This window comes from Drosophila sechellia, chromosome 4, assembly GCF_004382195.2.
Source record: "Drosophila sechellia strain sech25 chromosome 4, ASM438219v1, whole genome shotgun sequence".
NCBI lineage: Eukaryota > Metazoa > Arthropoda > Insecta > Diptera > Drosophilidae > Drosophila > Drosophila sechellia.
In genome coordinates, this window is record NC_045953.1 from 179,127 (window position 1) to 207,055 (window position 27,929).

At 33.8% G+C, this 27,929-nt stretch overlaps 2 protein-coding genes across 10 annotated transcripts; both read right to left on the minus strand.

The window, feature by feature from the left end:
- Positions 1-1,721: 1,721 nt before the first annotated feature.
- On the minus strand, positions 1,722-20,686 carry LOC6620286. Of its 5 annotated transcripts, XM_032723966.1 has the most exons (14): positions 19,958-20,344; positions 19,417-19,600; positions 18,765-18,818; positions 8,307-8,662; positions 8,043-8,237; positions 6,273-7,974; positions 4,413-6,200; positions 4,118-4,356; positions 3,930-4,059; positions 3,350-3,873; positions 2,805-3,295; positions 2,235-2,295; positions 2,085-2,162; positions 1,722-2,027 (listed from the first exon to the last, which is right to left on the minus strand). In XM_032723966.1, the coding sequence occupies exons 1-14, from the start codon at positions 20,030-20,032 to the stop codon at positions 1,992-1,994; spliced, it is 5,913 nt and encodes a 1,970-aa protein (XP_032579857.1). In that variant the 5' UTR covers positions 20,033-20,344; the 3' UTR covers positions 1,722-1,991. The 5 variants fall into 5 exon arrangements, with proteins under 5 accessions (XP_032579857.1, XP_032579856.1, XP_032579858.1 ...); XM_032723965.1 differs by having other exon boundaries at positions 4,413-7,974; positions 19,958-20,685; XM_032723967.1 differs by lacking the exons at positions 1,722-2,027; positions 2,085-2,162 and having other exon boundaries at positions 2,213-2,290; positions 4,413-7,974; positions 19,958-20,686.
- A 641-nt stretch (positions 20,687-21,327) lies between these two features.
- LOC6620287 (ADP-ribosylation factor-like protein 4A) lies at positions 21,328-26,025 on the minus strand. Of its 5 annotated transcripts, none has more exons than XM_032723969.1 (5): positions 25,750-25,952; positions 25,579-25,682; positions 25,424-25,521; positions 25,265-25,367; positions 21,328-21,960 (listed from the first exon to the last, which is right to left on the minus strand). In XM_032723969.1, the coding sequence occupies exons 2-5, from the start codon at positions 25,678-25,680 to the stop codon at positions 21,424-21,426; spliced, it is 840 nt and encodes a 279-aa protein (XP_032579860.1). In that variant the 5' UTR covers positions 25,681-25,682; positions 25,750-25,952; the 3' UTR covers positions 21,328-21,423. The 5 variants fall into 5 exon arrangements, with proteins under 5 accessions (XP_032579860.1, XP_002044495.1, XP_032579862.1 ...); XM_002044459.2 differs by having other exon boundaries at positions 21,424-21,960; positions 25,579-25,698; positions 25,750-25,951; XM_032723971.1 differs by having other exon boundaries at positions 21,563-21,960; positions 25,265-25,323; positions 25,579-25,698; positions 25,750-26,022.
- Positions 26,026-27,929: the final 1,904 nt, after the last annotated feature.

Consider the following 27,929-nt stretch of genomic DNA (forward strand, 5'->3'; position numbering starts at 1 on the left):
ATTAATAACAAAATTTTTAAAAGACGGCAAGCATCAGGAATGTGTTCCCCCAAAAAGGATATATATATATATTTTATAGGAAATGAAACACTTTCTTCTACCGCTTTTATATTTTCAACGAGTCTAATATACCGTTTTACCAATCACAAGTCAATAAACCATCACACACAATTCAACACAGGTATGAAATGACACAGTATTAAGAAAGACATGTGTACAATCCCCCAGTGCGAAGTTTGGAAACATGTAGAGGAAAATAAGTATTACAGAGTGCTTCTAGAGGCATTGAATATGTAGAAGACATACTCTACGAAGCCTACTATAATGCATTTAAATGAATTCTTTGGTATATAAATAAATTGCTCAAATTGCTTTATTCTTCAATCGTGCACATTCGGGTACAAGAAATACTAATGCTGTGTCCTCTTTTTAAATTTGTGAAAAACAATATAAATGTTCTAAAATTTATATGTACATACATATATGTAAAAAAGTCAAAACCATATATAATTTACATTTATTATATATAAGAAATGTTTCCCCTAAAAGTGCGTTTATTATATTGCCGGACACTATATGTATGTATTTTTTATAACCAAGCACATTTTAAACAAGCTGTACTTACGAAAAGCAAATAACAAAGTATCACATAATTAGTAATATTTATAAATATCTAATTTTAATTTAATAATGAGATTTTCTTTTCGTTTCGTTTCTTTCCCATTATACTTTATTTTATTCCATTATTTAAGTTTAACATAATTAAACAGGTATTTAAATATTTGTATTTTATATTTTCTAATACCAGTTGATTATTATTATTATTTAAACCGCTTCTCCTCATTATGATATAATTAAACAAAATAAATCAACACTTACTGAAGCTAAATAAGGTAAAACAATAAATAATTATTAAACATATACTCTGCTATATTCTACATCTTTCTGATAATTGATTCTGGAAATTATCCAGATGCAATCCTGAGTAATGTTTACGAATAATTGTTTTGGAAACCATCCAGAAGCCATTCAGGAAATGCATTCAGAAGCCTATCACGGAGTGCTTACAGATGCGTCCCACAGGAAGTTTAGGAGGGTCACACATCCGTAAAAATATTAGTAACTTTCTTACTTAGCAGGTGTTTTCCTCTCGAATATGTGAACGTGTTCCAGAATAATTCCTACTGGTAAATATAGGAACACCAATTCACTAGAAGAACTTTCGTAGCCCACGGCAACCATTAGGCATATAGATTCCAGGACACGTAGACCCAGGTTTGCTTACATCGTCACGCTTTTGAACAGTTTTTTATTTTTTTCTTATTTTATTAAACAAGTTCCAACGATATGCGAGAATCTAACATTCTTGTTTATTTGCTGTACTACATATACATATACATATATGTATACATACATATTCCTTCCACCTGTTACATACTTTTCAACGAATCTACGAGTGACGGATTCTCTTAAAACGTTACAATTGGTTATATTCGGAAGAGGTCCGAGCTGGTCCGTGGACTGGTGTTGCTGTCGATTCGGCGTTGGTTGTTATTTCGGTTAGACGCTGTTGTGATTTATGGATTAGCGGCTACACCGAACTTCTGCTGGCACAAAGTAGATGGCGTGAGTGAAGTAGTGGGAAGAGGGTGTTTGGTCGGTGTTAACTTATATATACATATATATATACCACTCAAGAAAAACAAAAGAGAGAACCGATATTAAATAGTCGGGGTTACTCGACTATAGAGTTCCCTTTTCCTCTGTTTATGTATATTTTATTGGTGAACGCAAATATATAGTAATGCATAATGTGAAAAAATACATAAATTTTAAAAGTCTCCTTTTATATTGATCACGATGAAAGCGAAGTATGTGAAAGCGCCTTGTTTGTTAGGCACACCAGCGAGTCACAATTTGTAATATCTATTTACTAATCTGTTTATTATGTTATTATCTATTAAATTATTATATTAATTACAGACTATAAGTTATGAAGAACTCAAACGAGAAATGTCGTATGAAATCTGAAATAAGTTCAATTAATTCAAGTTTCTTAAATACTATCGGTTAGAACAGCATACCTTGTCGGTCTTGTAAAGATGTGTATGTGGTAGCAAGAATGTAGAACCCAAATCTCTTTCAGTCATTGTATTAGAGTCCTTTTATGAGAGGTTGACATCGTTATTCAAGAAAGTTTCACTCTATATATGTACATATATTAAATAAATTACCTCATTTAATGCGCTCGAGGTATTGGAATAAGCCTTATTAATGGACATATTTTCATCTAATCTGAATAATATTGGAATAAAGCATTTATATACAAAATAGGGTTTTATTAATTTACAATTAATGTACTTATCAAAAATTTTTTGGTTATGGTTTTTTATGAAATATTTTTAAAGAACCAGTAAGTTTTTCATATTGCATGCGCCAAATTGTTTGATTTGTGGTATTAAGAAAAAAAGCTTTTGGAAAGCAAAGATAACATTAGGAAATTAATTGCAAGGTGTACCACAGCGTTGAATTTTAAAAGAAATCGTTTCAGAACTCAGCAAGTACAGAGAGTATTCTTAAATGGCTATCAATTTAAACAGTAATTTTAGGCACACTGATCAATAAAAATGTCTCTGCTTTATTACAAAAAATGGAAATTATAAAGGAAATCAACATATAATTTACATTAAAAACCACTGGACTTCTTAGTTGGAAACTTCCATAAAATAAAACTCTTTTGATTGAACTAAACCCAAAATAATAAGATTTTGATAAGGTGTTGTATAATAAGATGTCTCACTTACGTTGGAGATTCAATTTTATCTGTTATTAGGGAAGATACCTCATACACAGCAGGTACTAGATCAGCTTTTGCTAAGGTATTACCTCTGTAGAAAAGATTATCTGATAAAGTTAAATATTTTAAATGTTTCTCACAACTTGGACCAGAAAAACGATTGGCAGTCATATAATCGTCATCTGTTTGCACTAATATTTTCTCTGTATTATTTAAACTTGATCTTTTACCATTGTGACATAAACAAGAGTTCTGAGAAATATCGGGAAATCGGAATTTCGCTCGTGGAATTCTGAGAGTAGGAGATCGATTAATTTGGTCTTCGTGTTGTGAGCCACGGTCAGTACTACCATATAAAAAGTCATTCTGTGTAAATGCTCCTTTTATATTTAATTCTTCTACTTTTGTTGAAGCTATTGCGTTCGTGTAATTTTGAACCACAATTGTTTTTTTGTGTGTTTCTGGTGTTATGAAATGATTATTCACTTCATTATATTCCTGTAAGGTAAAACTGGAATTATTATTCAAATCCTATGAGAGTTTAACAGTTACCTTCTTAGATATTAATGTCATGACTTTGCATAATTCACCGACATTTTCCATTTCGTGGACTGATGACCGACCACTTTTGGTTGAGGTTCTTAAACTTGGACTTAATGATGAAGCTGAAATGATTAATTGGCTTGTTTTCCAATCGACTTGTTTTTTCCGCTGGGTGATTATTAGTAAAAACAAAAATAGAACCAAAGAAGACAAAATTGCGCCACTTGTTAGAATAAATAATATTATAACTTTCAAGTTAACTTGGCACTTTGTTCCGATATACCAAGCATTGCACTTGCATATCACTATATCTTTATGGCTCTTTTCAGCCGAATCATTGACGCATTTGCCGTTATAATTACATTTATCGCAACCGATTATGTTATTTAGGCAATGGCGTCCGGGGTATAAGCTGTTGTCTGATTTATCTATGTAACCCTCCTTACAACTGCAAGTGTAACTTCCAATTAGGTTAAAACATTGCGCATTAGGGGAACAATCATAAAAATGTTCGTAGCGGCATTCATCAAAATCTAAAAGTTTAAAATGTATTATTTGTAAAAAGTAATTGACAAGGCGAAATAGTTACCCTTAATTGTTAGGAATTGGAGCCCTTCTCTTGAGGTGTACAATCCGGTGCCTCCAATACTAAAGTTGCTTCGCCGTAAATATTTTTGAAAAACAGTTGTAAGCTGATCTTCATTGCTATTCTCTGATAACTATATTTATTGAAAATATTATTACTTATATTAATATTCATATTAAATAAACGCTGACCTGTAGGAGGTAGGTGACCATTAAAGTGTCATTCGTCTTAGCAAACACACTTTGTAGTTTCACACCGTGAAATATATCCCTATAATCAGATTGCATAACCATGCGATCGGCGGCTTCCAATAATATTTTACTAATATGTCGATATAAGGATAAGGAATTTCTTTTTGTTTTATTGCTGAATTTTAATAAATGGTTTTCCGCCCAGTTGGTTTGAATTCTCATTTCGTACGTATAAGTAGCTAAAATATTAGAAATAATTTTATACATATTCAAAACAGTCATATATAATTCATACGTTTGCAAGGGCGATCCGGAAACATACGTCCAAAACTGGGTCGACATTCACAAATACCTATAGATTCGGTACTATTACCATAGGTAACGCATATTTCATTTTTATTTAATCTGCATGTGGGATCGCAAGCAGTATTAGATTTTCGTTTTATTAAATCAATTCTCTGTGACATCGAATCTATTAGATCTGCTCTGAAGGGCATATTTCTTAAGTCGCTGAAGGCATTCATAATCTGATCTGGGTTCGAGTTAGAGATTAATGAAGAGCTCGATTTATTTCTAAAATCGGTGTGACTAAAGATGGTTTGCATATTTTCCATTTCAAAATTATCTGCACTGCCAGAGGGCATGAGATAGTCTTTCACGTTATATGAATTCACTACATAGTCCGAGCTATTTAAAATACTAACATAAGGACTGTCTTGAGAAATTAGTACTTTTTGTACACTAATGAAACCCGGCTTCATTACATTTATTTTCGAAGTATTCACAATTATATTTTTCAGGGGTATATATTTTTGTGCATCAATAATATCTGTTTTGGTGATTTGCAACGTATTTAAATTGTTGGTTGTCTTTTCTGCCAGTGAAACGAAATCTGTTTCCATTGATTTTTGGGAAAGAGAATTTGTATCATCCTGCATAATTTCAGAGGGTTCAAGCATTTTAACATCGTTCTTTAGTTTATGTATCGAACTATTTTTGCAGTTTTTAACACTGCGTATTATACACAAGGTCACACTAAGTAAATCTTTGCCGGGTTTAAAATGTAGTTCTTGTATTGTGTTCAATGAACCTAAATTGTACAGAAGACTGTTTGAAAGTTCCATTTTGGATGCTTGCACTTTGATATCAGTAATCGGCGTTAACCCGCGAGAAATTGACTTTATTGATACTCTTGACCTTAACTGAGGGACCTCCCAAATAGCTAATGAGCTTGTAAAATTGTAATATTCTCTAGAAATGGATGAGCAGTAAGCGCTGAAATTTGAAGGTCTCGGAACAATTGTATTGATTCCAGAAACAGATGCATGCTCTGTAAAGTAGTTAAGATGTGAATTTGCATACGTTTTGTATGTTATCACTGACCACATTCTATTTGATGCAGCGCTGCTGAAAAGATTTTTGTTCTTAGTGGTATTAAACGCTGCTGTTTGATATGGTTCTGTAAAAGCTTTCACAGTTTTATTAGGAGCCTCATTAATATGTTTTGTTAGTTCACCATTATGCGTGCTGTCTAGCCTAACAATTGGTTGGGAGGAAAAGTCATTTTGATAGACAGCGTTTATTTTATTTGGCGCCCTTATATTTCCAAAGGAATCACCGGTAAATTTAACTTTATTATAATATTTGTCGTGGTCTAACTTATCGTACTCAAGAGAAAATAGACTTTTGCGATTGGGTGTTATGTGCACATAAATTTTTTCGTCGCTTATAGGTATTTTTACATGTGATATAAAAAGAGTATCGGTATATCCTTTTACACTTGTCGCATACGGAATGCTCTCAGATTCCGTTTTAAAAGTCAGAGGACCGGCATGCATATTAATTGTATGGCTTATTACATTACCTTTTAAATTTATTTGTTGAACAGTTGATAGTTTAGATAAGATAACGGGCGTTACATTGGATAACGACGTTTCTACGGGTCTGTCTTGACTAAAAGAATACTCAGGAGAATTTGACATGGCAACATAACTTTTAGAAACTGACAGACTTGTAACAATTTTTTGTGGTGTCCGAAATATGTCTAAGATGTGATGGCTATAAAATGCAGCATCGATGTGAACTATGGGATCAAAAGAAAAATAATATTTAAGACTGGGGTTTTTCTGTAAGAGTTTTATGGATGAAAACCCACCTTCGCCTGGTCTGTGGCTTAATTGGGAATATTTGGTTGCACTCTTCAGTTGTTTTTGATGATTTATAGGTATTGGAGGTTTTAATATGCTGGCATAGTCTATACTAGCTCTTTTATTTTGCGAATTATCCAACATATTTGAATAAATTGGATTATTTAAGTGAAATGATTTTAGAGATATTTTATGACGATTGTTTACTGTGATTTTATGCTCGTTAAACAATGTGTGGAATACTCCAACATTTATATTTGGTCTTCCAAAAATAACATTAGCGCTGGCTGTTACGACCTCTCCGGGTCTAATAGGAATTCCCGTATTCATTAACTCGGTTTCATATATCCTTGACGTTTTCATATATCCTGCATACTCATGTTGAGGTGAAATTTTTTTTCTTGTGTTTCTTAAGGCGTCCATTCTCGGTGGATATATATGTAATATATTAATATTTAGTTTGCCTAGATGATCACTTTTCAAACGATTTTCTCTTAATTTTTCTGATATGTTTTGAGCCAAAGGTATATATGCTTGTTTTTCAATTACTGTTGATATAGTTTGGCTTGGAACTCTATTGGACTTTGGGCATCCTTCGTTAGATGCTTGGGTGTACGGATGATCTATTTGTAAATTAACGAACTGTTTTTTTAATAGGTGTGCCAAAACATTTAACACAGGACGAAAACTCTCCAAGTACTCCCTCTTTATAGTACTAGTCTTGGAAGTTGAAGAACTAAGCCTCGAATGTATTAATTTATTTTTAGTTCGTATGTATATGTCGCTATTTTCAGACGCCAATAATATTAAATCTGTCTTATTGTAGGTGAAAGGGCTAGTGTAAAGGCTAGCATTATTCAACACCGTGCTAAAATTCTCATCAAAGTCAGCTTTCTTAGTAATTAAAGTTGGATTTGGTTCCCTACTTATTGATGTAGCGCTGAGTAAACTTATTGCCGTCTGTTTCTTCGACGCGGTGAAATTGTTTAAATTGGGTGTTTGGATTATATAGACACCCGTTACTCGTATTATTTCACCTGGCAGAAATGTGATCATTGTAACAATACTTTCCCGTTGGTGTTTATTTTTTTTAAGCAAAAGTTTAGATTTTAACGAAAGTAAAACACTTGAGTTTAACAGCGAACTAACCACGGTATCGGTTATTATGTGTTTTATTACTTGAGTTTGACGCGTTAATTGATGGTGGGGAACTCTTAAATCCCCTTCACATGCTTCCTTTGATATGGTCAGACTAGTATTATACATACTTGTGCAAAAAGTTTGTGTTTCTAACATGGCTTTCGTTGAATATATTATAAGGTAGTCTTCATAATTCATTGCAGAAGAAGATGAATTATTAAAGTGCTCCTCACTCGAAACGATATCAGTTACTTCTGTATTTACATAAGTTGAAACAAGAAAGGGCTCTGTAAGAACTACTTCAGTGAGATTTTTTTTACTTGTGGCATGTATTGGTTTCCCTAGTTCATCATATACGGTCCTAGTAAATAATATATAACTGAAGTATGTTTTTGTGCTGGGCGACACATCTTTCATTGAATGTGGAAGAGCCAAGGAGTACTCTGGACTCCTAATTGTGCTTGTAACAGTAGCTGTTGATGTGAATATTATCGGAGTCGACTGTCCTCGATCAATTGTGTTAAAATAGTGATAAGTTGTTGGATACATAGCGACTAGTAGGTCTGGAGTCTGAGTATATTTTTAAATGTACTGCTATTATTTGACGGAATATATATAAAATAAGCTTTCTGGCTTACCTTTGAGAAAGTGACGTCTGGTATCATCGAGTTACTTGCATGAAGGTAATTTCGATCTTCTGTAAAACTCTTGGTAATAACCACTTTTTTGCTTACCAAATGAAAGCTTCCATTTTTAACATTGGTTGTGTTATATGTGTAAGTAGTTAGACAAATTTTTCTTACAAATACGTTTTTGGGAATACTGGGTGGGTCCTATGGAATGAGAATGAGACAAGAGAATCTTAATTATTACATTTACAAAAACGTGTAAAAAACTCGTACCTGTCTAATTGGAGGCAATGTTAATATCATCTGTTTTTTTAATGTACTTGGGGCCAATGTCAAGGGCTTGTTGGATCGTATGGTTATTAAAATTGGATGACTATAATAGTCAGTACCGGTTACTTTTTGGGTTGTCATCGCAAAGTTTTCAATATATTTCTCTTTTTCGTTGGTAATTATTAGTTCCACTCCATTTGACATAACGTGAGTGGCAAGATTGTACCTGGCTTCGTCTAATACTTTTTCCGAGACAGAGCCATATAAAAAATTATTTTTATTATTCAGCTCGTAACTTGAATTAAGATTCTCGCTCCCCCTATGTTCTTTGAAACTATAACGTTCTAATTGATTGCGCTCTATATTAATTTCAAAAGAATATAATATTAAATTTGTGAGTTTGCCTTGCGGTCTTGTTTAACACGATATGAGAAGAAAGCATATTATATTATATTCTAAGCATATTAACCAGAATAATAGTGAGCGAGAGTAAATATTAAAATGTGTTATTACATTTTATTCTTAGCATTTACATTTTACATTACATTCTATTTTTATAATTTTTTGAAAAAATATACGTAATAAAATTTTACACGGTTTAGTTGTTATTGATTGAAAAATTAAACAAGAATGATAAAAATAGATAGAAATTTACAAGACTAATAAAATTATGAAAATAATATCGAAAAATGGTTCAAAAATGTGGGCGTGGAAGCGGTTTAGGGTTTTAGGGCGTTAGAGTGGGCGTGGCAATATGGGTCAACAAAAATGCACTGCGTCTCTAGAATCTGTATGCTGAATCTCAACCCTTTAGGTTTTATAGTTCCTAAGATCTCCAGATCTACTCGGCTGTTGATCTTGATCTAGAATATACAATAACTTGGACGGAAATGCCTCCTTCTGCCCGTTACATACTTTTCAACGAATCTAGTATACCCTTTTACATCTCTATTATGTGTTTTGCTTATCGATTACAATAATTTCAAATTTGGAAAACGAAGAACACTCATCATAAAGGATGAACAATCGAAATTATTTATTAGGTTTAAGAGGTGGGAAAACGAAAATTTGTATTTTTAAGAGGTGGGTAAACAACATTTTCTATTTTTAAGAAAAAAAAAACTAATTTTAAAGGGTTAGAAAACGAAATCGATATAATTTATTTTAAAAGGTGGGCAAACGTTTTTTATTGAAAATTTTTATTTTAAAGGGGTGGGCTAACGGAATTGGTTATTTTTTAGGTGTGGGCAATCGAAAAAAAATATTTGTTAAAGGTTTTTTAAGGGTGGACAAAATAAAAACTAATAATAATGGTTGGGTTTTAGTTTTTTTAGTTTTAAGAGATGGTCAATCTTTTTATTCTCTGAGTAGACCGAGATAAACTTGAATGTCTTATATTTTCGAAAGTAGACATTTTTTCAAAATTCTAAAAGGTGGGCAAACGATGTTATTGCGATTAAAACAAAAAAAAAATGTTGAAAAAGTCAACTTTTTGATTTTCGAAAATTCATATTTCAAAACTGGACGTGGCCAAAAAAACTAATTGGTGGGCAAACATGGGCAAAAAATGGGCAAACGATTTCATTTTTCAAATTTATGTTGAAAAAGTCAACTTTTTGATTTTCGAAAATTCATATTTCAAAACTGGACGTGGCCAAAAAAACTAATTGGTGGGCAAACATGGGCAAAAAATGGGCAAACGATTTCATTTTTCAAATTTAAAAAATTCGATTTTTCCGAACCCAGCTTCTTTGAGCTCATTGATACATATACCATTTTATATATACAGTATATATATGTACATCGGGCGTGACGATTGCCAATTACACCTTATTTTCCTTCTTCCTTACAAAGCGGAAAGCATAATACTTACAGCATACCATATACTTAAAGTATTTTGGAGTTTCGCAAGCATCGCACTTTCATTCTTTAGAAAACAAACAACAATACTCCCCAGTACATGTTCAAGAAGGATGCGAGATTTTATACCAAATACCTTACTTACCATTGAGGGCGCAAAGCCGTAAATTGTTACAGATTATTCAAAATATCATCTATTCACGGTTACCTCATATTGCGATCAGCTTAATCGTATGGACAAGCCGAAATATAATGCACTGAGCACACCGACTTTCAAAGAAATTCGGTCGCGGTCCAGGCGACAAATCTTTACTGAGTGGGAGCGAGAACACTCGTCAGCAAAAAGTCGGACTCACAACCGCGAGGAACAGCTATCTTGACCTGATCTAAAGTTTATATATAATTGTATAATTTATGATTTACGTTATGAACATAAATATATATATATATCTAACAATATATATATGCAAGCAGAACAGCTACAGAACAGTTGACGGGGACGTAAATGGGCCTAACACTTTAATAATAGTTAAATATTTTTTAAACATCTTGATTTCACGATTACGCATTATGTTAAAATTTTCTCGTTTGCACTCCAAAGGGCTGAGTGACGGGCACTTAACGGTCGAGGAATTCGACTTATGCGATCTGTCTTGTTAAATACTAGGATTTTTAAACTTTAAAAAATAATACTCCAAGCAGTCAAATAATAGTCTTATTAAAATTTTACCTTCAGGAACGGGGTGAAGAAATTTTTTAATAAAATCAAATGTCGCAAAACAACATAATTTCTTTTTATTTGCAGAATTTATATACATTTTTGGTTATAAAATATTAGTAGCCTTATTAAATAATCTCAATTTTTCATACATATATACATTTAGTTTGGTTTAAAGGTCAGTATATTTATTTTTGATTTACTTATATAAGCAACATAACCATAACTAAAGAAATAAGTCGTAAGTATCTACAATAAGCTACAAAGATATTATATGTGTTTTTTTAAACAAATTTTATTTAAGCTACAAATTCTCGAAAAATATTTTTTAAAAAATTATCCTTGAAGAGCGTCCAGGGAGCTCGAAAAATGTAGAATTTTTCAGTAATAATATTGTAAACCTATTATTAGAATGTTATACTCAATCAATCGACTTATAAAATTTCAACTTGCTAATCTGTTATATTCAAAAATATCGGTTGTCTAATGCAATTAAACGATCTAGGTATTTATTTTCTACATTAATTAATTACTTTATTGCATCTCAATATATGCAATGCAAAATTTATATTTTTTGGAGATTGATGCGATTGTCAGAAAGAGCCGGTCGTATCCATTTATAGATTAAATATGATTAAGAACGACTTAAAATATTTAAAAAATCCCGTAAATTTGGATTGTAGCTGGTGGACTTTTCTATTATGAAAGAGTTGCTTAGGTTTTTGCGCATAGTTGGGTAAGAAGTTCCTATGATACTATATTTATCATTGACTAGTATTTGGACATCTTTCAAAGATTGGCAGGACTTATTTCGCTTACATTCTGTTTTGATTAATTTTTTTTTTGTAAAATAAAGGGGAAAAGCATTTAACAACTTTAAAAAGTAACAAAGAAATTTAAAAGTTAAATAACTACAGATTTTATAAATGTTGCCACCGTTGAAGATTGTCTACTAGAATTCGCAAACCAAAGATGCACATCACCCACAATGCTTTCTAATGATGCAGTTTGATCGGTTAATTCGTTAAATCCAATTTCAATCGTCAAAGAACTTCTTATATCTTTTAAAATGTCATTTTTTTCCATTGTATTATCGCTCTTTTCGATGCTAGAAATATACATCATCGAATTGGTTGGCTGGATTTCTATAATTGCGTGTCTTTTCTGCAATGAAACCGAGTGATCATGTTCGTTTTTCACAGTGGACAATACAGTACTGAATTCGCCGGGTCTGCGGCCCGATACATAAAGTGTTATTATACTAGGTTCCTGTTTACTTCTCTTGTTGCCACTGCTCGATTTTCTTGATTTTTTTCGATGACCTTTGGTATGTTGGGACTCATTACTGACCGACACCAAATCCGAATCATATTCTATGTCGATGGCATCCGACTTTATTGATGCCCGTGTCCCGTCGTCCAAAACTTGCAGGTTTTCACTTAACAATATTTGTGGCGGGGTTGGGTTGGATATAGCTTGGACGAGTGACTCATGCTGTTGCTGAATAAGTAACTGTTGTAATAATAAATTATTTACATGAGCAGCCGGTCCAACAGTATGTACACTTTGAACTGACGGTAGAGTGTTAATTATTGTATCCACACTATATTCTGTTGCTGTTATAGTCTGAGCGGTAGTGTCATAAACAGTAGTCAAAATCTTTTTCCCTTGAAATGTCACTGGAAGAATGGTAGACTTTCCATCGAATATTGTAGTAACATATGTAGAAGTGTGCGTGCGATACTCAGTGATAGGCTCAACAGATGTGGGAATTATAGTGGATGGGACGTTTTGCTGTCCGACCGCCCCAATCAAGGGATGGGCAGGTAAGTTTAAGTTTCCTAAAAGCAACTGGGAAAGTAAAATGTTGGCAAGCGGTGCGTTTTCTGAAATTTGAGGCTGCATTGTAGTTACAATATACTCTACAGAATACGCTGTAGATGGAATTATATGTGAAAAGGATGTCTTTCTTCCGCGAATGGTGGTAGGTGTAAAAGTTACAGAGCTTGTAATAGATTCATGCAATAAATATTTTGTGTGTTCGGTGGCACCAGCAATATTTATAATAGATGTTTCTCGATTTAAGTATGTGGAACTCATCCCGTTTGCGCCCAATACTACTGCAAAGTCATTTGGACCTACGATCTCGGTGCTTGACTTAGCAGTAACAATGTTTTTGTACTCAGTTACATGTCCGCTTACTACAGGAACAGTGACCTCGGATGGCATATAATGTGTAACTGTGATAGTTTGAAAGTCATTTTCTACGGATTGTACATCAGAGGCGTATTCGACTCGATTTCGACCACGACTTCTTGCTCTATTTGATGTATTAGAGTTTGAATTTCGGGAACGGGGAGAACTGGATGGTCGACCCTTATCTAAATTATTTTTGTTGTAGCTTACATAGCTTTTTAGTCTACGACTATTTGAATTTCCAGAATTTGCAACTGGACGCCTTGAAGAATTTGCGCTTGCTGGTTGGCGTCGAAAGTTTTTTGATGCAGTGCTTTTTAAATTAGCATCTTTCTCCCTTAACGTAAATTGTGGTCTCTTTGTTGTCGGTCTGCTTGGTCGAATCGATCTATGATTGGTTGCTATTGGTGATTCTACGATTAATGCCTGCGTGTATAGCTGATGTACCTGGGGAGAATGAAATCTTGACCCAAATCTAGAACTTGACTTATCGCGAGGGGTTAAGATAGGCTCAGTATTATTGTCGGAATCCATAAGCTTTGACTCAACTTTGGCAGTTGCTGTTTGGTTTTGTCGACGAAATCTAAATCTGTTTCTCCGGATTGTATCCGCTTGCCGACGCACTCGCTTTCCAGTTGTAAAATGATCAGAATATTTGATAGAGCGCTTTCTACGATGAATATTTTCATCCAGATCTTTATCTTCGACACCTTCATATTCAAAATCATTGTTAGAAATACTATCGTTTGTCCTAGCTGCCTTTAGGTTTTCATTTTTATGCTGACTTTGAAAAAGGCCTCTGGGCGGAAAAAGTGTGTTTTGTGGTCTTGATCTTGGATGAGGACCTATTGGCCTCTGAAAACTCCGCGCCCTTGGTTTGGCAGTCGTTGTCGTTGTACTGCTTGTCGTAGTCGAAATTTTGGTTCTGGGTGATAGTGGGTTTCGTCTGAGCGAAACTACTGGCGAATTTCCAGTTTGTCGACTTGGAGGAGTAAATCCACTGGGCGCATTTATGGGTCGTCGAAAGCGCAGTAACGGGCTGTTATTGTTCTTGATTCCTTCTTCCACATCAGATACTTCATCGGTTGAGGTATCCTCTTCAACGCTTTCTTCCGAGCTTGACTCCGTGGCAAACGTTGTGGACTGTGTTGGTCTATAGCTTGATTGTAGCCCTAAGCTAGTTGGTTTTATGCGTAACCTTGTGTTGGGTATAACTCCAGATCCACGAAACACAGGAAAACTTGATGATCGATATGAAATATTTGTATTTGGTCGCCTGGAACTAACGCCTGGGCGTAAAGCTGAAGTAAACCGGGTTTTCGAAGGTGAAAATGGGTTGCTCGACTGCAGAGTGCTATTCGCTTCGATTAAGTCATTCAATGAATTACTTGGTCTTCCAAACGAGCGCCTGGATGGGTGACTCTGTGATAAGTTAGGCTCATTAAGATTAATTGGAACATTAGAAATAATACCACGACGAGATGCGGTATATCTACCTGCTGCTTTTAAAGCAGGTGTTGCCGTTATAGTCGGTGTGATGTCCGATCTTGTAATAATAGTAGCGCTACTGGGGACTAGTGTTTTTTGTTTTGGTGCGAATGTAGGCCTGTTTCTTGAGGCGAACGGCCGAATGACTGGTGCAAATGGTCTCTTTGCATTTTGTGGTGAATGATTAGACAACACATCAGTGTTATCCGATTCTGGTTTCGTGTTTTTCTGGTCGATATAAGGAGCTCCTGTTGTATCGTTTTCACTTTTAGTAGATTCTGTTACGTCAATTAAATCAACATTTTTGGTAATCATACCCGAAATTTCGACGCTTGTCGGAAGCAGAATATGGTCAGACTTTGTTTTCTCAAAGAAAAAACTTGATGTACTTTCAATTATCTGCGCGTATCGATTGTCTATTAAAGTTCCTATAACTCTAGATTGGTATAAGGTAGTTGTACTGTTTTGTATGCGTTTTCCTTCAATGAGCCTTACCAAACCCGTTTTATACAAATTTAAGCTGGATAAGCTGTCATCAGGAATCAGGATCGTAGACATTCTAGATTTTTTCGACTGGTCAACTTGTAACCTACTGGTACTACTGGTTAATTTGATAGCATGTCCCTCACTATTCATTGAAGATACAATTTCGGTTGTAAAGTACAAAGTACTTATATTTTCCGCATCAATTATTTGCTTATAATCGTACAAAACAACATTCGGCTTAATGGTTTCGATGGGATTTTCAAAATAAGCAATGGGCTGACTAGGTTTAATTGATAAAATTGTTGCATCTGTTACTGCTGTTGAATTTGACATCTCTCTGGATGTTATTATATTGGTAACTGTTTCCAGACGCGAATCAATAATTGTCGTATTAAAGTCATAAGAAGTAGTATAATATGTATAGGTGGTATAGAACGTGGTAATGTCAGATTGAAAAATTGGATTTTTCAAAGTGGAAATTAAGGAACTTTCGGACTTCGAATTCTGATCAATCTGCGTATCGCTATCAGTCGCGATCGACTGACTTGATACCTTATCAGCCGTTTTTAAATCGTTTACTACTGAAGTTGTACCGTTACTGTGTTGTATAACATTGGATAAAGTTTCCTCTCTGCTTAATGTTGTAATCTCACCATCTTTAGCCAACTTTGTCCAATAAGTAAATGTTGTAAAGTAAGTAATAGGCAAAGAATAATCTTCTATACTTACTAATTTAGTAGGGTGCACTGTTTCGGTAGCTACATTAGTGATAGTCTCATGTCGACTTATAATGCTTGTGTCATTTCCTACATACATAGTTGTATAGAAGGTAAATGTTGTAAAACTAGTTTGAAGCAGGAATGTTGCTGACGGTATAATTTCCTCTGTGTTACTTTCCGAACTTACTTGGTCATCAAGGAGATTTTGGTTAATAAAACTAGCTGGACTTGAATCCCTTAATATGCTCGAGTTTACTCTCATTCCAAATGCCATATTTTCTACCTTGTCAATTTTTTTCTCGACTAAAGAATGCTGGGACTTTGAAAAATTTAAATTTGCAGTTTGGGAATTGCGTATAAAATTAGTTTCATTGTTCGACACATTGTCAGTAATATAATTGGTGACCATCTCTGTTCGAGATTGTACTTCAGTTTCGTTATTTGTAAAAATCGATGTATAATATGTATATGTTGTCAACAATGTCTTAGTATATATTGTATCGCCGCGTAAGGTGGTCATCATCTGTAAAGAACTCTCAGCAGTGTTTACTTTACTTTCTTGGATTAATAGACTAGCAATATCGTCAGGTATAGAATATTTCTGCGAAAATGCAGTTGTTTTATGGTCAATCTGTCGAATTGTATTGTCAGAAATATCGTTCTCTCCAACATAATTCAAGGTGTTGGAATTTAATTTACCTTTAGGCAAAAGTGTTGAGGAAGCGATGTTTGTCAAAACCTCAGTGTGGCTAGATATGGTTGTTCTAGACCCTTCAAAGAATGTGGTCAAATATGTATAAGTTGTATAAAGAGTTTTGTATATTAGGTCAACTTCATCACTAACACTTTCATATTCTTCTTCTTCGCTTTCATATTCGTTTTCTGTGGTCCCTTCATATTCCTCTAAATCTTGAACCGTTGTTTCGTCTATATCATCATCTATTGAATTAGTGGACATGAATTCTCCACGTGATGTAGTAAACGTTTCGTGGGGCACAATTATATCTAATTCTGGGTTTTCTTTTGATTGTGAAGCTTGTATGCAATAATATTTGGTAGTTTCTACAATCTCATAAGCATGAAGTGGATTAGCATCAATATCCATGGTATCCACACCATTATTTTCTTTTTTAATGTTTGCCTTAGCCATTTGAGTAAGAAAAACTTGTGAAGTTGTATGGTTGCATAATTCTTTGAAGTTGTGATTGTCATTACTCGTTTCAAAAAGTGGGTTAATGTCCAAGCTGTTTTTCGTAAAGTTGATATTTGTTTGATATGTCACGATCTCAATGATTTCATCACTCTTAGATGTTTCAAAAGGCTTAATAGATTTTATTTCGTCGGCGGTATTAAATTTTAGGCTTGAACCACTAAGCTCATGAAAACTAGTGAAGGGGTCATCATCAATAAATACAGTTGTAGCACCTTCCTGTTTTATAATGCTCGGTTCAATGTGCTGCGTTCCTTCTTTCAATCCAGTAAAATTAGAGGGTGATATAATATTATCAAAAACATTGGAGATCAATGGAACTGTTTCTTTAGATAACACCGAACTGTCTTCCTGCTCTTCGTTAAATGAATTGTTGGCAAATGTAGGTGACGGGTTGATTGGTTTCAATACAATTTTCACTTCATTTTTATCAAACATTTTACTAGCACTAATATTTGACACCAATTCTTCATATTTTCCGGAACTCGTACCCATCTTTAAAGTACTCGGTGATATTTCATAAGTCTGAGCGATTTCTTCGGGAATTAAATCATGTTGTAAAGTGGGCTTGCCTTTTATTGATGTAACGTATCCGTAATGCAGACTGCTTTGTGTAGTACTGGGAGAAAAAACAATTACGCTATCACCGACAATGGTGGTAAAATCAGCGAAGCCGTAATACGTAACGGACGCTAAGACTTGCTTGTGGTCGGATCTACTTTTTTGGCTATGATCTTCGTTTTTTTTTTCAGTATGCAGTTGCATCAGGTGTTCATATTTTCTTTCTTTCCTTGGGTCGAAGAGGGATTGGTTAAGCGGTGAAGTGGTATAATTACCAAAAGGCATTTTAACTGTATATGTTTCCAAATGTTTAATTGAGAAAACCTCAATCAATCTATTCATTTCATCTTTCTTTTTTAAGTCAATCTTCAACGTGACATTATTGTCACTATCCATATATGATATTGTTTTTTTATCTTGCAAAGCGGGAACTCCTAAGACTTTGTTTTTTGTGTTTTGCTCGTTCACAAAATCTGTATTTCCCACGAACTCTCGCTGATGAGCACCTATACTGTCATCGATATCCTGCCAGTTAGAGTCATCAATGTTAAAAAGATCGTTGTGGCTTTGTAAGACGAGTGGTGTTTTGAGAGAATCTTCATCACCTACCCAACTAGTCACCACAGACGGGGATATATTTTCGTTTTTATAAAGGACTCTGGAACTCTTTTTTAGGTATTGTGCGTAGAGGCGACCATTATTTAAGGTAGTCCCTACGATCTTGGTGGCAAATTCTGTTGTTATTCCGTCCTGAATAAATGTTCTGGCTGTTGATGTTAAAACACCTATTTCTGGTCGTACTGTTAAGAACCTTCCATGAAAATCGCCCATATGCCCTGATTCGTTATTTACCAAGAGTACAGTAGTAATATCTAGTCATATGAAGAGATTGACCAAAATCAAAGTAATTAGGTAGTAAATATAGTAAAAACAGAAGAAGAGTGAAAGTCACATAAAAGAAACGGGACAATATCATTTTGTGCAAGCGTAAGATAAAGGATAAAGTTAATGTTTCCAGAATGTACATTCCAAAAGTTGGTGAAATCATAGAAAGAGATAAAGAAAATGAATAAGAACATATTTTAATTTATAGAATACTATGTATTTCTAAAAAAAATTATTGTGAACCAATCCTTAATCCGATTACCGGTTATATATAATATTTTAATAAAATATTAATCTGTAACTAATTCAAGAACAGCGCTTTGTTTTATTTTTCTTACCATCCCCGGATATTGCTGGCAACGTGGGTGTCGGACTCACATGATAAGACTGATCTGTAAGTATATTAAATTTTTTATATTATTGAATTATTTATTCAACAAACTGCCGTTCTAGTCCATATCTTTGTCAGTTTTTTGCAAATAGTATAAAACGAACGGGCGGACAGACAGAAGGACTGAAAATATCGACTCGGCGGTTGATTCTGACTAAGAATCTATATTCATGGCTTAAAAAGTCTGTTCCACTGCGTTGCAGGCTGAAGTCTGCTGTTTCTATGTTTAAATTTATAATTGGAGATTTGAATTCGTGTTTTTATTGTTATGTATGTGTAATCAAAAAGTCCATATATATATATTTGTACAGCAACGATGAGGCTTGGCTCAGCGCAATCTGAAATGTTTGCTTATTTCTTTTATGAGATTCCCTCTAATACCAAATTTGGCCACGGCTTCAGTTTAAAACAGGTTTTGCCTGTCAATATCTTAGGTGGAAAATTAAACGCAAATACACCCAACTTGCATACATATACGGTTTAGAAATTTCACAATAACTAAATGGGCAAATGGGTCTGTAAAGCTTTAAGTTTATATAATAATTTGTTAAATATATCGTTTACACAGCGACCAATAGTGCCATTGTCGCCATACTTACTAATTGCTTGGGGAGTTCCAATGAGCATCATGGTCAATAGGAGTGTGCAAAACAGAACACGGCTCAAGTTTAAATTGCAATAAGTAGAATACATCTTCCTTCTTGTGAAGGTTAAAGTGTCGTATTTTTTTTGGTAAATATACGATATTTTGTTGTCTTCACGTGGCTGAAGCATTTTTGGTTTCTTTAAAATGCGAAAAAGAAAATCACAAATGTAAGAAATATTAACAATAATCTGCCTTATATATGTTAATTATAGCAATTCTCATTAATGGTAAGACGTCTATTCAATTTTTGAAATTGATTGAAAGTGTGAGAAACACGCACGTCTATCTGAAGAAACGAAAGCCAGAGAACTGATTTCACTGGCACAATAACAGACTCATCCGGTTGTTACTCTGCGGTTAAGCTACGCAAAGGTGGTTAGGCTGGTTTCGACAACTTCAATAGTTTCCATTTAACAAATATTATTTAATATTTCTCCTTATAAATTATTAAAATATTTTCAAAAATAAATTAGTGTGCGATTGGGGAATATTACCTGTAAATTCGGACTTATAGTCAAAACTTTTCTTCCCAGAGTGTGCCTAAAACTTATGGGAGAAATCGTGGACATAGCTAGGGTGTTTGTTTTTACAACTAAACATATAAGCAAAAAACCTGTTAATATAAAAGGTATGGTGCAATTGGAAGACAGCCATTAATCGAATGGTTTCGACCGCTACCGCTGGTGTTCCATACACCAATTGGTTTACAAATGTCGAATCTACCAAATAGTGGACGGAATTGGGAGAGCAGGGATATTCAGGGTTTTCCGATGACAAAGCTAAGGAAACTGAGGTCGGTAAGCCTCCTTATGAACCAATAAAGATTGTTAAAATTCGTCAATTCCGTTAAAGGCATTTTAATTTACTTTTTAGTAGACCCTATTGGTCTACCCTCCCTCAACAATTTTCCGCTCTTATATATACTTAGCTAAAATATAAAGAATGGTCCCTGACATCATTCCCACACAAAACGTTGAGTGTTCAAATCACAAATTGTACTGAGCAAGTTTTCATATTTTTTCGATTCGACCTTATTAATTCCTATTTCGGTGTATTTTCCTTCCAATACTTTTCATAAGTATTTCTGGCTTTGAGTCAATATGGGGGTCGTGGATTGAAGGGGTTGCAACTGATAGTAATTACACTCACTACTGTTGTAAAATATGGTATCTATGATAGTTTTGGCCTATTGGCTTGTTTCACAGCAGAAATAGTATGATGTATGGTACTTGTGGGCGGTCTCCTTTATGAAAATAATGGAGCAATGTTGTAAATACTTTACTTGTTTACTTATTTTTTAGCTGTTTTTTCTAATTACTACTAATTAATTTTTGACGTGGTTACTATGCAACTATGCAGCTTCCCAACGAAATTTTGGGAACAGTTTGCAATTGGTGCATACAATAAAGCCAATTTCAATATCGCACACATACATATGTATACCTTTGGTTCTGCGTTTGGGTCTTTTAGTCCATCTGTCACTTTACTTTTGGACGTATATCAAACACAGGGGATCTCTTGTTGATGGTACCAAAATGCTTTTTAGAATAGTCCACAAAAAACTGTTGGCCAAATCTCGCGGTCGCAAAATAAGTGTTTTTAGTTATAGTTTTAGTTATAAATTTACGACGGATTTACGAACTACAACATTAATAGCTGCCAAAGGATCCAATAGGGGTTCCCGTATGCATTAATAAAAATAAAAAAAATCTTTGAGTAAGACTCTGCAAGCGGCACTCGCATAAAATAGCATCTAACGAACTGTTTAACTTAAAGCGCTCAGCAACCCTAACCCAAAGCGAAAAAATACGAAACCTTTTCAAGTAAATTGAAAAAGTTTAGTTATATTCTAATAAAACGTCAATTATTTGTTTTTTTTTTATTTATTTATTTAATTGTGCTAAAATGAGTAATTTGAAAACACTGACATAGACTTCCAAACTGTGTTCAATTATTTATGCTACAGATTTTTTTTATGTGACTTATTAATTTTCCGGCGTTTTAAAATCATATCATACAGGGCGTCCAAACCTTCTTGGAGACCCTCCCCAGTTATAGCACAGGTTGGCTGTATATACCACCCCCTAAATTGCACAGAATTTGATGAAGACCTGTTCATTTTTTTGTTATGAAAACCATTTTTAACATCTTGTGGATTTTTTCGATCCAATACAGCAGAATTGTTGTGAGATTGCGGATATATGAAAGCTGTCAAGGCTCCTCCGCTTAACGTGGAATTGTGGCTTTTACTTTCAAGTGCAGGTTTTATGTGAATCATAGAAGAATGCAGATGACTCTCTTTTTTCTCTTCTAAAGATGTATCTGTAATACTTTGGTTTGAAACAATTAAATTAATTGTGGGAGAAGAGTCGGAGGGCATTGATATATTCGGCACCGGGTTGTAAAGTTCGTTCAGTCCTAAAAGTTTTTCCAATTCCATTGCGCCACAAGCGTTGGGCAGATCTTGTTTATTTGCTAGTATCAGCACGGGAACACCCTTAAAAATAAACGAAAATTATAGGTTTAAATTTCACATTTAATCTTAATTAGATATTAATAACATAGTATACGTACATAGTCAATACGTAAAGAAAGAAATCGCTGAAATTACGATGTAACCCACTGCATGTACCAACGAAGCACTTTAGGAAAGTGCGAAAACGACTGCCATGTATGTACATATTTACGAACTTAAGGTATTTAAGGTTGGCTCTTTGTTTTTTTGTACATGTGAGTCAATGACAACGAAGTTATTACTAACTGGTGAGAACAGATGCTCTCTAATTTATTTCGATCTATGTATGTATGCATACATACATGCAGACCTGCATATATCTTCGTAAAATTTATTTGCTGCTTAAAATGCTTAAAACTTTAAACTTTCATGAGGGGACCTGCCGTTTAACATCGAATATAAACTGCGCGTCACCAGGTTAGCGGCCCCTGAGAAAAAAATTTTTGATGTGGGATATTTAGAAAACTTTTTGAGCGAGAGGTTTGAAAATTTTTTTCCCTTAAATTTTGAAGATTTCTATAAATAAAAAGTATATATAGGATGCAGTTTGTTGTTTATAGATTTTTATTTTAATAAAAAAGAAAATCAGTGCATAAATGGGTAAGTCAAAATTGCGTCTTCAGAATAGCGCCCCCCAATGCAGTTTTACATATCTTCCATAATTTAAAAGGTAGGACAACAAAATTTTGTATGATGTTAAATTGAAAAGTTTGCTTTAATTTTGCAAAAAAAAAATGAGAAGAGGAACGCTGTTATCCTTGCAGCAAAATTTCGAAATCATAGCTTTCTATTAATGCGGTCTATCTCTTCAAAAAATTGCAGAAAAAAACAGCAGACATCGCAAAACTATAGCCAATTTTATTAAAAACTTATGAAAAAAACCTATAAGGGTGGCCATAACAGTGTCTTTAAAGCGGCAGATCGCAGGTCCTTACGTCGAATACCTTGCAATTCCCACGACTTCTCCGCCAAAATTCGAGAAAAAAGTGGTGAAAACCCGAGCAAATCGTTAATTTATAGGTTGATTAAGAAAGCTAAACTTTTAAAACACGAAAAACTGAAAAAAACACCTCTTAATAAGTTGCGAAAAAAGCAACACTGAGCTTTGTTCGAGCTCATATGACCTGACCTAAGGAGTAGCATTATGTTGTATTTTCGGACGAGAAGAAATTTATCTGGAGGAACCAGACGACTATAGTCACTACTATCATGATTTGCGTACATAGGAGCACATTTTAGTTCGCTTCCACAGTCGGGTTGGAGGTGTCATGGTATGGGGAGCAGTATCCGATTATGGTCCCTGTGAATTGCAGTTATTAACAACAAAAAGATTATAATTGTGTATTAAAAACGGCACTTCCCTACTTTAAAAACGTTTTTGGAAATCTAGAATGTCATTTTAAGCACGACAATGCCCCAATCTAAACTGCACGTTCGGTAAAAACATTGATTCAAAGCGAAAATGTAAAAGTTCTGGAATGGCCACCATACTCCCAGGACTTTAATACAATAGAAAACGTGTGAGGATGGTTGGATGGGAAGGTATATGAGGGTGGTAAACAATATGCCACTCAAGAGGGATCACCGGAATAAAAGTCGGTTGGTCTACGATTACTTTGGATTACCTACAAAAAATATATGATTCACTTCCCAGACGAATGTGTGAAGTCCTTGAACACAAAGAAGGATCAACTCATTATTATTTCCCCTTGAAAATATTCTAATTTAAATATTTAAGTGTTAATCATTTAATTTTTTTTTTAAATGAATCGAAAAAACTTAAATTTTCGTAGGGGGCGCTAATCTGATGACGCAATTTTGACTAACCCATTTATGAATTGTTTTTCTTTTTTATTGAAATAAAAATCCATGAACAACAGAATGCATCCTATATAAACTTTTTATTTATAGAATTGTTCAACTTTTAAGGGAAAAAAATTTAAAAATTTTACAAAATTTACATTTAAAAATGCGTTCCAAAGCGCTGTTAAAATAAGTGGAGTCACTCTGGACTGGAGTGCCACTCTTAACAAGGATGTCCACCCGAAAACTATCCGTAGAACGATAAAAGAATTCGCATTTGGTGCACATGTATAAAAAAAATCGACTTCTGTGCCTTGAGTTTGCTAAAAGGTACCAAAATCATACTGTTGAGTTCTGGCTCAATGTAATTTTGAGTTGAAATATAACATACAGATGCGTTTATTAAAATATCAGTGCATGAGAAACTAAGAAATATAGAGGTATTTCTCCATGTCTCTGTTATTTAAAATATTATTGTAAAAGGGACTGTATAGATTGGAAAAAGACAAAGTCCGTCTGTTTTTCAAGTTACCCTTACTATCTTTACATTATTGAGAAAATTCGCAACTTTTTTGCAAGTCTGGACATCGCCAAAACCCTCCTAGCTGGCCAGCCTCCAAGTGGCGTAATATTCTCTAGACAGATGTGTTGAAAAGAATGCTTGCTAAAAATAAGCATGGTGGACCTAAAATCTTGGTATGTACATATAAACACTTGAGAAAGGCGTTGCCTATAAGCCAAAAAACACCATTAGGAGTTGTGGTTTAAGGCGTTTCGCTTCTGGGGGCGTCGGAAACCTGGAATTCATTTACGGCACTAGACCACAAAATGTACATTGACACCCTAAAGATAAATCTGAATCAGAGCGCAGATCGTTTTGGAATTGTTTCGTCATTTTACTCTTATCATGACAATCACCCAAAGAACACGGCTTTAATGACCACTTGTGGAATAAATTGGAGCACTTAAGGGGAAATGAAATAGGCAACATTTCAGATTTAAAAGCGGCCCTATGTAAAGAGTGGGTGGTATCCTATTTGGAAACTTTAGTTTCTTCCATGTCAAGACGACTTAATGAAGTCAACAAAATGAGGGTCAACAAAATGACCCAGAAATATTAATTTTTTGTTATAACTAATTTAATACAGTTTAAATTAATGAACTATGAGGTGTATCATTACTTTTGTGGTGCCTAATTCGTGTTTAATACGTATTCCTATGAAAACCATATGTAAGTTTTTTTTTTTGTTTTTGTAATATTATTAAGCTCAAAAAGTCCAACACACCTCTAATTTTTTTTACGTTTATTGATTTGATTTGATGTTTAAATCGTTTGGTGTATTAAGACTTAAATGGCACACTAACATTTAGAGAATCTGATAAAGTAACCTTACGCTATTTTTCTGATGTAATATACAATTGGAATCAGCGGTTTGTCCTTTAACGCACAGATAAATTACAAATTGTTCCAGTTATTTCTTACCTGGTTATCAGGACATTTAGCGGTGCGCATTAGTTCCATCTTAGCTTCTTCCATTCGTTCTGTGTCAACAGAATCAATAACAAACAAAATGCCATCAGTGCAACTAAAAGTGATTTAATAAACCTTTAACATCAATTTAAATAATTTGAAATATAATACCGTGTATAACTTCTCCAAAGTGGTCTCAATTTTTCCTGTCCTCCGACATCCCAAACCAAAAAATGAACTCCTTTTGCTTTGCCAAGTGTACATTGTACCTAATAATATGAATTTCGCTTAAAAACCCGAAGAAACTGAATCTTTAAAAGTCATACCTTTTCACAATTAAATCCAATAGTTGGCACTGTGTTTAAGTATTGATCAAACTTAAGTCTGTATAAAGCCGTTGTTTTTCCCGCAGAATCCAAACCTAACATAACTACATGTAGAGTTGCCTTAAAAAAAATAATTTGTTTGTATATCCTTGAAATTTGTTATTATATTACCTGTGATGGCAGTGCATCCAAAATATTTCCATTTTTTACCAAAGGTTTTACCATTGTAGCCCCCATTCTTCAAAGAAATATTGTCGATTTCACATTACTTCTGCTGCATTTTATCTTCGTTTAATTCGATAGCTCGATGTTACCGATTAAATAATGTGATGAAGCTTAAATTACACTTCGCTCACACTATGCTCCAACTATGGAAAGTAATTGTACAGTATCTTGTATCGTTTACGTGCCTATATCAAAAACCCTCTTGCACTAGATGAGCATACATTTCCAAAGAAGTTGTGTCGTTGAATATTTGTTATTTATAGATACATTTAAAGTGCTTCACTGTTAATAAATAAAGCAAACATTTGGTTAAGAATATACATATTTTCTTTATCCAACATCTTAATTATCCTAAAAAATCTAATGAAGTCCCATAATCCAGATGTAATCTGTACTATATTTGGTTAATTTCGATACATCTGTTAATTAGGTGTATCTTCGATGTCTTATCGAAGGTGATTTGAAATTAGATTGTAATTGAATAGGCTGCTAGGGGAAACTAGGCATTACAAGATTTCTATCGTCATCGAACAAGCAAGGATCAATTGAAAATAGAGAGACCAATTTTCACATATGAACAATAGGACAACATGTTCTTTGTTTTTTAAGAAAGAAAAAATTTCATAAATTTGTGTCAAAAAATGTATTATATGTACCAAAAATTAATAATATAAAAACCATTGACGCATTTAGAATATGTGAAAATATGTGGTGTCTTAAAAGTTCTGCCACGGCTTTCAAATATTAGTTTGTATATATATAAATTTTTGATAAATTCTTATACCCCACATACCACATTAAAAAAGAAGCAACATGTATGCATGTTCTTGAATGTAATTACTTTAAATAAGCTAGCCAACAAAAAATAAATATTAAATACAGCATTTACATATCTTTTCTTATTATTTAGTAAAAATGCTTGGAATATAAGTATCTTAAGGTAACTTATATTGGATATTTTGACCAATTTTATATATTGTAGGTATTTTGTCAGTTGGATGAACCTGGTCGGACAATCATGTAATTTTACTATACATATCACACAAATATAACGTAAACATATATAACAAGAGATAATGTCGAGTTCCCCGACTATCAGATACCCGTTACCCAGCTAGTGGGAATGCGAACACGAAATTTAATCATTTTTCTATGGTATCTATATTAGGGATATTAAGGAGTAAAATGAGTAAAATTTTTAAATAAATTATCAAGATTACATACATACTTTTCAAAGAATCTAGTATACCTTTTTACTCTACGGAGTAACAAGTAGAAACACTGTTACTTGGTATATAATTTTTTTGTAAATTAAATTTTTACCGTTAGTCATAGATTAAATGTGTATACGTGATTCGATTAAAAATATAAAGTGGATGTATTCTTATTTAAAAACACTAGCCGAGTAGATTTGGTCATGTCGGTCTGTCGCTTGGTACACTCTAACTTCCATTCGTTATGTTCGTAAATGTCCAATCATAAATGTAACCCCGCTAGTTAGAGCGTGTAGAATTAGTCAATTTCTATCAAGCTTTTTTACCTGAGTACCGAGTATATGAGAGAAAAACTCGGCTTTAGTGTTCTCTCTTGTTTTTACCTCGATGTTTTTAAAGTATGCTTACCATGGCTAGAATTCGTACATAATTAATATTGTTTATTTATATTTTTATTTTTGGATATAGATTTTCTTGTTTTCTAACGAGCTAGCGAATTAATTAGAGCTATGGCAGCAGAGGCCTTCAGCTAGTGTTTTATACCATATTTTACATCTAGATGGATAGAATAATCTTGTTAATGTTTCATTATATTTGGTAGTACAGATAGACGATTTTAATGTATTTAAGGATATTTAATTTGTTTGACGGTGTGGAAGTTAAAAGGAGCCCTATTGGGTTGGTATTGTTAAAAATGTTGCTTCTATGGTTTCTAAGATGGATACAGGTGGACAACAGGTGTTCCAGGTTGTCTGTTGGGTTTGGTCGTGGAAGTGCATGAGTCTCTTAAGAAGATTTTGGTTGGATGTTTGAAACCAAGTTGATGTTTTTGTGATGTATGTTAGGTATTTCTTGTAGTATTCGTTTTTTAAATATTTACGAATGTACATATGTCCTGTGTGTTAAGGTTTT